Genomic DNA, 11,576 nt, shown 5'->3' with positions numbered 1-11,576 from the left:
AGGCCGGGCATGCGCAGTGCGCGTCCGCCTCCCTCGCTGCCGGCAAGGAGCTTGCGCAGAAAGCGCGGCGAAGCCGCGGGGAGAGAGCATGCGCAAAACGCTTCGTGAAGCCGAGAGCCCCGCCGGGCTGCCCGGAGCGCCTTGTGAGCATGCGCGAGGCGGGCTGTTCGAAGGCGCGGCTCGGGCCGGCCCGGCGGGGAAGCGGCTCCCTCAGGCGGCCGCTCACGCATGCGCCGTCGCTGCCCCAGCGCTTCAGCGGGTGGGGGGGCGCCGAGGTCAGCCCTGAGGGGGCGCCCGGGGCTGGGGGCGCCCGGGGCCGGGGCCGGCACCCCGTGAGGGCGGTGCTCCGCCGGGGGGGCCGGGAGGGGGGCAGCGGAGAGGAGAAAGGCGCCGGGAGCGGGCGGAGGCCGAGCCACGCGAGGGCCGGGCGTACCCGCCAACATGGCGGCCCCCCGGGGCTGGCCGGGCCCTGTCAGCGCTGCGGAGCCCGGCGGCGCCTCGCCCTGACTGGGGGGGGGTGGGGCCGGGAGCGGGGCCTGAGGGGCGGCGCCTCGGTGTGAGGGGGTCTGAGGGGGCCGGGGGAGAGCCCTCAGGGGGGCGTCGTGTGGGGGTTTCTCGGGGAGGGGGGCTCGGCCCCGGGCTGGCCCGAGGCTGGCAGGCGCCGCCCGGCAGCAGCGCCGAAATCGGGCCCGGGAATTAAAAATAGCACATACCTGCCCGCAGCGGGGTCCGCTCGCAGGCTGCGTTCCAAAGAATGCTGGTGCAGAAGTGCTCCAGCATAGCTGGGGTGGTAATGAAAAACAGTCCGGAATAACGGAGTCGGTTTGAAAAAAAACAAACAAACTTGTTTTTGTAAAAATAGAAAAGTGCAAAAACAGCTACTGCAAAACGCTGAGTGGGGAGCATGTCAAACACACCAGTACTGTATCAAAAACTTTTCTCTGTGTGGTGGAAATCTAGGGAATCCCATTGTCACCTCAGCAGATTTAGGCACCAGGCGCACAGCAGTGCAGGACTGGAAATCGATGAGACTCGTGGACAGGCTTCACGTTTCTTAAGCCCTATGGTACTTTCTTACTGTGTTTAATATACTTTTAGAGCCTAACCTAGAGCTCTGTTGGATTTACAATTAGTCACTTCTACCCTGCCTTATTAAGCAAACGTAAGAAAACTTGACTCCTTGCTGTATGGTTGATTTCAGCCCTGTAAACAGACTGATTCACTGTAAAGTGCCACCTGCATTCTTTTGACACTCAGAATAAAGTGCTCACAGTCAGTATTTCACCAGAAATAGCCAGTGCTTATGGCGTAGGCCTTTCCTCCTCACTAGAGGTTGTCAGAAATTACGAAAGTGACCAGAATTCCACTTATCAGAACTTTTTTTTTTTTAGCTTCTGTTTCCCACGGTTACTGAAGGCATACTTTTCTTTTTAGGGTTAAACACAAGGTGAATAAGCATGTCAATAGTTACAGTCCAGCTCGGACAGTGCGGTAATCAAATTGGTCGTGAGGTGTTTAATGCTATCTGCAGTGATGTCCATGGCACACACGGACTGTGTTCCAAGAAGGAGAATGAATCCTACCATGACGCATGTAAAGAACGCTTTTTCATCGAAGCAGAATCTGGAGGTACAGCGTTTAAACGTTTTGTTTCCCACAGAGGGTTTGGTTTCCAGCCTAATGCAGATAAGAATGCAGAAATAATAAGAGTTTTCCCTTCAGTTTTGAAGAATTGTCACAACCTTCTGCCTCCATGACATCACTAACAACCATGGAAGCAAAATCACTGTGCAGTAGAGCGCCTGAGGCCACAGAGCAAGTAGCAAGTCTGCCAGTAACACAGCTGGAAACTGAACATATGTGTAACTGACCTGCCCTGCCAAACACCTGCATTTTCCCCTGTAGATAGGTAATACCTGGAATAGGGCCTGGATTATTTGAATCCGGTGTTAGCAAACAAGTTAACAGGTTTATTTCCTGGAAGATGTATGTCTAAAGAGTTCAGATCTGTCCTTAGAGCAATAGATGGTTCTCCAGAAATCCAGGACACTGCCAAGTTCTGTTTTCTGTACTAGTTCAGCTAGGATGGAAGGAATACAGCTTGGCCCATGATGCAAGTCTGTCTATCTTACATAACAGGTTGTAATATTAGCACTTAGTTTTGTTTTTCTTCCTATCCAGTACCTGTTGCCCGGGCTGTGCTTGTTGACATGGAACCTAAAGTAATCAGCCAAACTCTGTCAATAGCTGCCAAGTCTGGCTACTGGAAATACGATGATCATTCACACTTCTGTCAGAAGCAAGGGTCTGGGAACAACTGGGCAAATGGGTATGAACTCTCATTTCCAGCTTCACTAACAAAACTGTAGAGACTAATGAGCTGTCTACACTCCCTAGGAGTGATACTGTTGCAGCTGTGCAAGGTACAGGGTATGTAACAACTTGATTTATTTTTAAGGTAGAATAGCAACACATATTACAACAACATTTCTACATTGCTTTTTGCAAGATAAAATTGTTTACAGTGAAAATGTAATGTTTTAGAACAGAGTGGATATATTTAAGAAGAGGAAGCAATAAGTGCAATTTATAAACAGCTGTTTTGCAAAATAAATGTTGCAGCAGAGGATTGTTTGCCACAGACAGAATGGGTAACATAATGCCAGGTTACATAAGTAATACAAAGAAACGTATCCTTTATTGAGGCTGACCTTACTGCTCTTATTTTGCTAAAACCTGCCATGTCTTGCTCTTCTTCCTTTTAAAAGAAAGAAAACCATCTTGTTCCTTTTCTCCAACAGTTACACTGTTCATGGGCCTAGACACAAAGAAGTAATCATGAATCTGGTACAAAAAGAAGCAGAGAAATGTGACCGACTTGGTGGATTTTTCACGATAATGAGCATGGCTGGTGGTACAGGATCTGGTTTAGGAGCATTTGTGACCCAGTGTTTGAGAGATGCTTTTCCATCCTCGTTTATACTAAACCATGTTATCTGGCCTTACGGCACTGGTGAGGTGAATGTCATTTTTCCCTGAGATACTCTGCAAGTTTATAATCACGGTCATGGAGAGATAGCAATTTAAATAAACTGTTTACTTTTTATGAGTAAAACAAAATATCTGCAAGTGAAATAAACTAGAAAAGAAAAACAGTTCACTTTCTGAACATTCAACATGACAGAAAGTAACATAGCTAATAAATTGCCTAACATTTGGTTATGCAGTTTCACAAAACAAAAAAAAAATATCAAAATCACTAAGATCTCAAGCTAATAATAACAAAACATTTAAGATTACTAATATAATTTCTAAGGAACAATGCAGTTTCATGAGAAGCTCTACAAGCTAACTATAAATTTCCTGTTACAATAATATCTGAACATTATAATCACTTCCCAGACAGATTCTATTCTGAACTGATATGGGTAACATGATTTTCACAGGTCTTGCTCTTTCCATCAAACAGCTGTGCTAGCTCCTGACCTCATTCTGCACTTTGGTAAAGAAAATGAGTCACTTCCTAAATCATAATTGAGGAAATGACAGCAGCCAGAGATATATAAACTAGAAAGAGATTAAGTTGTTTGACTCTCGTTTGTGTGGTTTTGTGTTTTTTTTTCCTCTTCAGGTCATTGTTCAAAACTACAACTCTGTTTTGACTCTGTCACATCTGTATCAGTCATCAGATGCTCTTCTTGTTCATGAAAATGATGTCATCCACAAGATCTGTGCTCAGCTGATGCATATGAAACAGATCTCCTTCAAGGACGTAAACCAAGTCATTGCACATCAGCTAGGGAGTGTTTTCCAGCCCACTTACACAGCAGAAGATGGCTTACACTATAGCAGAAACCCATTAGGTATCTAACTGTAATATAACCACCTAATGCATTCTCACATATCTTTCTGTACCCATTTCATTTTGTGAATTTAAGTTCGTCAGTTTCCTTCCTCAAGTTTTTGGATACTTCCCAAGGTTTAAGATAAGAAAAGTGAAGCAAAAGACTAATAAGTTAGAAGTTCAACCCCCATTTTGTAGCAGAGTCAAAAATAGGATACCCCGACTTCTGGTTTCATTCTTTACCAAAAGAACCGTGTTTCTCCTTTTTCAACTGACTACAGCCACCCTTGTACCTATTTGCATTTCAGAGGAAATTTCTGCAGGACAGTAATTTTGGACTGAGTTTTTACATTTTGCATTAGGTTAGAAGTTTGTGAAACAGAATGTAAGTTTTGTGAGCAGCTCAGAAGACAAGCTAGCGTGCAGCTTGGTAGCAAGAAGCAACTGGCTGACATTTGGGATTAGAGAAAGCTACCCATATTGCCAGGGGTTTGTCTGTAAAATTAAAATTTCTCATCTTCCTATTAATCTCTTCAGCAGTGTATAAGGTCTTTAAGATTTCAAACCAGACTATAAAGCAACACAAGTCGCTTTAGAGTAAGTGTTGCTAACTTCCTTGTATAGAGCTCAGTAGGAAGTAGGAAGAGTTAACATTTTGTCTGATGTGTCTGTATATTTGTTAAATGTAAACTTTATATATCTTGTTTTGTTTCTTAAATTACTAGATGTTTGTAAAATTTCTCATGCTCTTCTCCCATTTTTACTAGCCTATGTAATAATTTTGTGAAATATGAGCAACTGTTATTTTTTTTTTCAGGAGACTTAATGGAGACATTAGTTCCGCATCCTGAATTCAAGATGTTGGGTCTTCGTAACATACCTCAGATGCCTGAAAATTCCCTTGCATATAGCACATTCAGTTGGCCTGGACTCATCAAACACCTAAGGCAAATGCTCATTGCTAACGCCAAAATGGAAGAAGGTAAATAGCACCCACTCATCTTCAGTAGCCATCACTCTTTAAGCATACATTTTTACAGTAAAACAAAGTTTATTGTTTTCTGGAGCTCACTAACTTTAGTCAGTCGGTTCAGAAAAAAGATGCTGCCCTCAGACAGCAGGAATTTGCCTCTACATAGCCAGCTGCTTCTATAACTATTCACTCAGCTGCCACAGCAGCTCCTGGCTTGCTTCTGTTTTTGCTCCCAGACATCTCTGTTAATTATAACTATTGAAAATATGCAAAGCAAACCAACAGTTTTGGTCGCGTACTTAATTTACATGATTCATTTGGAACATTCTTTGGGTCATTAGTTTTGCTATGTTTTTTCTTGTTGCACCTTCTACTAATAAAAATCATATGCTTAGCTTTCCCATATCATTTACATTGAGAATTCAGTAAAACTTCCAGTTATGCAAAGAATGGGCTGGCAGATTGCTAACTATAGAAACAAGTATCTATTTTCTCTGGTAAGGCTAGTGACTACCAGACAAATGCTGCTGGATGAACTCTGTTTTTCTCTGAGAATTGTGTAATTGCTGCTTAACTAACATGTAGAAACTACAAACCCTAACACGATCTCAGCTTGGGGCAGTGTTAGTTAGCTAACACTCGTCAGCTAGTCTGAATCCGTACTTCATGAAACATTATTTTACATCTTCTTTCCTAAAACCTCACAGGTATTGATTGGCAAGTACAGCCGCCACGTCCAGGCTCCTCCATTCCCTCCAGCCATTCCACAAACAAGCTGCTGCATTTCAATACTTCCATTGCCAACCTGGTTATCCTGAGAGGAAAAGATACGCACAGTGCAGACTTAGGTGAGAAGAAAAAGAACAATGTCATAGCAATTCATTTCACCTTTCACTGTTTTCTTCGCAACCATTTCTGGTGCAAGTGAGAAAAAAAAAGGTCACATATTTAACTAGTAGGGCCAATATTTCCTCTAGAAAGATTTTAATGTCCAAGGACATGTTGTGTAATTGGTTAAGGCTGTTGTATTTACAACTTAGATTTTTGTTTTTCCTAAAGCATTCCAGCGAAGGAAGAAGAGACTGAAGCCTATATACACGTTAGAATTCTTACCTATGTTGTCTGAAAATGTATTCTGGAGTGACAAGCATAGCTCACATATGAAGTACTGATACAAGAGTACACTCCTGGATAACATAATGAATCTGTTTAAAGCAGTTACATTTGCAACAGGCTGACCAGTCTGCAGACTTTTTTCAAAGCCTGGACTGATCTGCCAAACCCTGATTAGGTCACCCAGGACTACTGAGATCAAGAAACAACACCTTGTAGCTTTACATTTATCAAAATGTCTTCCTTATTTCTGCTACAGGAAGTTTCCGAGATCCTTCATTATATACGTCATGGTTAAACCCTCAGGATGCTTTTAGTGCATGGAAAACACCAAGAGCATTTAATAAGTATGAAAAGTCTGCTTCTTTGGTTAGCAATAGCCAGTTCCTGCTGAAACCGCTTGACAATGTTGTACGAAAAGCTTGGAATATGTTTGCTTCCAAGTAAGTGAAAATAATTATGCTGATTTCATTTAGAGCTGTTGTTACCTTCAGAAGTAGCAAAATCACTGTAATAAAACTCTCTTTTTCACAAAGTAATTGTGAATAAGCATAAACACTATTCCCACACTTTAGCGGAAACATTTTTATGCATGAAACATGATGTCAGGGTGCTTACCTTAACACAGAACAGAGCTTATGTTCCGTGGATAAGCAACAGTCCATATTCTAGGGCTGTCAATTTGACCATTTTCTCAGTACTAGAGCTCCCAAAATTTAGTGCGTTCCAGACTGACAATTCTAAAAATAATACATAGAAACTCCTTTAGTGATCATGCAGTTTCTAAATTGTACACAGACATTCTGGACGTTCCAGGAAATAAGTTCCTAGTTTAGTTCAAAAATATTCTGTGTTACTCAGGCTCCAATTCCATTAGCTTGATTTTTCATTAGAAACAAGAAATCTAATAAATAATTGGCTCTTTGATCACCGTAAACCCAAAGTTACTGGGTGTCACAGCAAATGTCTACTAATTCTGAGTTTCTAGCACAGGAGTTCTATGGCTAAAAGTCAAAGGAGAAAGATTGCATATACTAGCTGTGTTCCTATTTTTACCACCTGCTACAAAAACACCATTGATGAGAAACATGAGAAGCAAGCTATCCTGCACACACAGGCTTAGGTTTTGCATCTCAAATCTATCAATTATTTTTCTCATTTAATAATCACAGCTCCTTCCATTTCCCAGTTAGGCCAATTTTGTTAGATGCAATTTTGTCTCCTTAAGCAATACACAAAGTAATAAATGCTATTAGAAATAAGTCATGACTCATCCGTAACTATGAATTACAAAATGAGTTCAAGAGAGCAAGGTAGAAACCAACCATCATTTGAAGTTGTTACAGTATCTATACAGCCTGATTTCATGTGTCAGAGGCTTCATTGATCTCTAATGTCTTACCACTTTTCTGCTGTGACCTCCCACAGAGCCTATGTTCACCAGTACACTAAATATGGAATTGAAGAGGAAGACTTCTTGGACAGCTTCACAGCTCTGGAACAAGTTATCTCCAGTTACACCATCCTTTGATTTTTGAAATGGTCTCTTCCTGAAAGAATCCAGCACTGGAAGACCTTCCATCAGCTTCCTAAAGTACATAAATCACTGGACTATAACTATTTTTCAGTCTTGTGCGCACTGTGTGCCTGTGTTAGAATAGTAAGAACTGAATGGGAACTGAGTATATTCACATGGGCAGATATTATTCATATTTAATATATGTAATAGCTATTTTTCAATACAGTTATCTACTTAAGCTAAAACTTTGAACATCATTTTTAGTACTTGCATATTTTTTTATGAAGACTTTCTATTATAAAGGATTTTTCTCTAGGCATTCTGGCTTCTCCCTTTCCAACTTTTCATGCTAACACTTTGTCCTAGAATGCTTCAATGTTGATAAAAATGTACATTATCAGAATTATGAATCCAAACTCCATTTGTGTATCATTCAGAAGCCCATAGACTGCCACCTCATCCTTTACAGCGAAGTAAGGCCTAAATTCTATTTTAAGGGCCTTAATCGTGACAATACACTGGAAATTCTGAACCATCTGAAAAAAAAAAAAAAAAAAAGAACAGGGTGTTTGTTTTCTTGGTATCTTCAAATAATATTAGAGATTATAATGAATTGTATGCTTTCCTTTCCATTTCACTGTGCCATGTTTGTGATACCTACCACGTTAAAAAAATGTATATAGCATATTGGAGATCTTGGCTGTTTGGTACAGGTTAAGTATAGGCTTAACAGGGAAAACTGCAACTCTTACTGTTCTTACGTTACAGAGTTAGAAGCAGGTAGTTTATATCTATTTTTTATTATTTAAAAAGATTTAGGAGGAGAATTGCTGGTAGATTCCAGATGCAAGTCCCTGTAATATAGCGTCACATAACTGTATAATTTCAAAAGTTGATTTAAGAAACCGGTTCTCTTTTTTTTTTTTTTGACAAATTTTACTACGACCACAAGGTGGTGCCACTGTGAAGCTGCAGCTCGCAAACACTCGGACACATCAGCCAGTTACAGGAGCAAGAGATTGCAATAGCGCATGGGGGCACGTACTGGAAGCATTTAAATAAGGACTTTTCTTTCGAGAAGTAGACAAATATCACAGTTCCCCTTTAAGTCTGTGCTATTTTCTGCCAGGCTTCATCTTTAACTAAAGGCTGAGCAAGCCCATAGTATGGTAAACACGTTAAAGACCTTTGCAGTATGGCTAACGACGCCCACATAGAAGTCTTGCCCTGTTAGAAATTCTGATTTAGATTTTAGATCTTTAATGAATTAACACAGTAGTAGATGCAGGAGTGACCTTGTAATTCTGCTCGGCTTCAGTCAGAGGACAGCAGACACCATACATTACTCTTATCTTTATTTCCTTTCCTGGTTTCATTTATTTCTTCACTTTTGTTCAGGCCAGGAACAGGAGCACTAAAATCCCCCCAGGAGCAACTGTTCTTAAAGTAGCTCTGGCACATGAGATCTGGAACGGCAAACAAATTTGTTGACAAGATTCAAGTAACTGTACAATCGAACCTGAAGTAAGTAAGTACTGGGGCTAAGTTCACAATTGCTCAAATACAGATAGAGTAATAGCTGATCACTGGAATGGTTTAGTTTCAATGCAAGCCACAATGGATTCTGATAAATTTCATGGCAGTTTATAGATAAGCAATGTCAATCTCTTACGTGTTCAAAAATAAATTCCAGGAGCTTGTTACTAGTAGGGGAACTGTCAGCACACAACATTAAAGTTGAGCCTAGTCCATGCAGAAAAATTACCTGTGTAAATTAAGAGCTATGTTAGTGCTTCAGTTCAATATCTGACTCATTAGAGGATCGTTTGTGGGTGTGGTTGGGGGGGAACGCAGGAGAGAAGGAAAAGAGGAGAAAGCAGATGGGGTAAATATACCTGGTAACTTTTCATATAAAAAAATATTTACATCTACGACAACAGATTTTGAAAATATTCTTCTGCAAAACCACAGTACACAATCCAACTCAGTCCGGTTTGCTTTCTGTTTTCACTCGGCTGCTTTAATTCCTGTTTTAGGAACACCCTCTCAAAAGGGGATGACACAATAATCATGGTTCAACTATTCAGACATGCTTCAAGCCCTATACTGTTTGGAAGTTTAAAACTACATATATAATTACTGTTTTATATACAATTATTTATAATTATTTCATATTATTTCACTAAACTACTTCCTGGCAGCTCAGAGTTAGGGGACTGTTATGATCAGAAGGGCTTTTCTGGTCTGGTATTTTTGTCAGTTTATACTATTGTCTTTAACTTCGGTATTTTCACACAAGAAACTGGAGGAAAGATTGCATAAGACATTAAGATAAACAGCAGGGGCAATTCAAGTTTGCAAGGAACAAAGGGTCAGGAAAGCAGACAGTATGGTGAGGTTCTCCCTCTTTCCTCCTTAAAAAGGCACAGGATGTTTAGCAACATAGAAATAATTTGCCCTAGTGTTTTCAACAGATAATGCTATCAGACTAAGAACTTCTTAGCAGTTATCAGAAATGAAAATATTAATTTCTGAAAAAGTAACTAAGACCCAGGAAGGCATATTCTTCCTCAGTGTTACACTGGATAGATAAAAGATTTTAAAAAGCTTATAAGTCCTTTCAGAACCAAGGAAGAGAGCAATAAGTTATTGTACTGCTACATCAAGCAACTTTATTGCACAAATAATTTTGCATTATCTCTATGTATTTATAATTCTGAGCATGAAGCAAGCACAGCAGGCACTTACTGCAGCTGTGAACAACGTAGAGCCTTTATCCATTCTTTATAGCTACTTATGTTATTTATGGCTTATATCACTTTCAGTTAAAAGAGCAGGATATTTGGGTTTCCTTAAGTTTGGCAGAATTTGGGCCACATCAGGAAATAGCACACAGCTAAGACGTATATCCCTAAAGCAAAAATAGGGATTTCCTTATTTAATCTCAAGTTACAGCATATGAACAGCATAGAAAAATACTACAGCTCAAAGGCAGCACTAGGCCAACAAGTTCATTACTGCTTAACAAGGGTAATTCTGGAGGAACTTGTTCACAATTAGGATTCAGGAAAAATACTGCTTCCGTGCAAAAACAACAATTTTCAAAGCAGCAATAGAGGATCAAGCCCATCAGCCAAATTTTGACAACACAGACTTCTCAAAACTACAAAAAAAATGGAGGCAAAACCAGAACTGAAACTGTTGTATTAGCTGTTATAGTCCCTTTTGCTGGAGAAGAGATTGTTAGGAATTATTTTAGGCTTCTCTAGGCTTCTTCCTGTCAGTGTTTTTCACTGCTGACCTCAGTTTTGAAATTCTCACACCCTTTCCCAAACTAAGCCTTCATTTTCTGATCTATGGCTGGATTCCTCTATTTTTTCCCCAGGATGTGGAGAGGAGAAGGTCATAGTGACAGGAAGTGAATAACTATTACCAAATTTTCATCATCTAAAATTATATTAGAAGGTAAAATAGTCCTTTTCTATTTTATTGAGAAAATTAATTGTGTAAAGGATAGCCTGAGCCTGGCAGAGGGCCTTTATTTCATTAGAAATTTAAATCAGTGAGGTAATCAAAGGTCAGCACAAGCCAATGGCTCACTGAGGCAGGGACAGCAGAATCAGTGGCCTTGACCTAGCCAGTTTTAGGTGAATTACCCACAGGATATGTCTATAAACCAAGGAACAATGCGTCAAATCTCACTATTGTTTTTTGTAATGGACAGGTGCAGCTCACTTGGAAGTTGCTTGAAGGACTAACTATAGCAGAAATATTTAATGAATGGGGTAACTTTTATTTGGTCACCAACAAACAGGACCAAAGTTTAACATGTTACAAGTTCTTAAAAGATAGTAACTGGCAAGTGACAGGGCCCTGATATAGTTATAAATACCATTTATTTGAACTTACATATCGGTGCTTATAAGGTAAGACTAACTACCAGTAAAGAAAGGACAGTGCTTTAGTGAAAATGTGTAGGGGCTTTTAAGAGGATTACCTGCACAGATTTACCAGAGAGAACAGTTCTGGATTAAGGGCAAAAACCTGTCGTTTCCACAAAGACCAGGACTCTATCAGTAAGAATGAAGGAAGTTATTTATGAATTACCAGCCGATACACAACTAAGA

At 40.3% G+C, this 11,576-nt stretch overlaps 1 protein-coding gene across 4 annotated transcripts; it reads left to right on the top strand.

Moving 5' to 3' along the window:
- The first annotated feature begins 24 nt into the window (after window positions 1-24).
- TUBD1 (tubulin delta 1) lies at window positions 25-10,440 on the top strand. 4 transcript variants are annotated; one of them, XR_010825652.1, is made up of 10 exons: window positions 153-275; window positions 1,435-1,629; window positions 2,182-2,329; window positions 2,802-3,018; window positions 3,632-3,863; window positions 4,662-4,826; window positions 5,525-5,665; window positions 6,190-6,373; window positions 7,359-7,524; window positions 8,848-10,440. XR_010825652.1 is itself a non-coding variant. In XM_048074187.2 (9 exons), the coding sequence occupies exons 2-9, from the start codon at window positions 1,458-1,460 to the stop codon at window positions 7,459-7,461; spliced, it is 1,362 nt and encodes a 453-aa protein (XP_047930144.2). In that variant the 5' UTR covers window positions 25-143; window positions 1,435-1,457; the 3' UTR covers window positions 7,462-8,134. The 4 variants fall into 4 exon arrangements, 3 of the variants coding, with proteins under 3 accessions (XP_047930144.2, XP_047930142.2, XP_047930143.2); XM_048074187.2 differs by lacking the exons at window positions 153-275; window positions 8,848-10,440 and adding an exon at window positions 25-143 and having other exon boundaries at window positions 7,359-8,134; XM_048074185.2 differs by lacking the exon at window positions 8,848-10,440 and having other exon boundaries at window positions 7,359-8,134.
- The last annotated feature ends 1,136 nt before the right edge of the window (window positions 10,441-11,576 follow it).

The sequence above is a fragment of the Anser cygnoides genome, chromosome 18 (assembly GCF_040182565.1).
Source record: "Anser cygnoides isolate HZ-2024a breed goose chromosome 18, Taihu_goose_T2T_genome, whole genome shotgun sequence".
NCBI classification, from domain to species: Eukaryota; Metazoa; Chordata; class Aves; order Anseriformes; family Anatidae; genus Anser; species Anser cygnoides.
Note: the sequence above shows the minus strand (reverse complement) of the source record. Positions and strands in the feature narration are given on the sequence as shown.

Bases quoted from the DNA above. Each gene is read 5' to 3' on its own strand.
- TUBD1 (XM_048074187.2), top strand. From the start codon at position 1,458: ATGTCAATAGTTACAGTCCAGCTCGGACAGTGCGGTAATCAAATTGGT. The intron at 3,019-3,631 runs GTGAATGTCATT...TTTCCTCTTCAG, and splicing joins GGCCTTACGGCACTGGTGAG to GTCATTGTTCAAAACTACAA. The intron at 6,374-7,358 runs GTAAGTGAAAAT...GACCTCCCACAG, and splicing joins TGGAATATGTTTGCTTCCAA to AGCCTATGTTCACCAGTACA.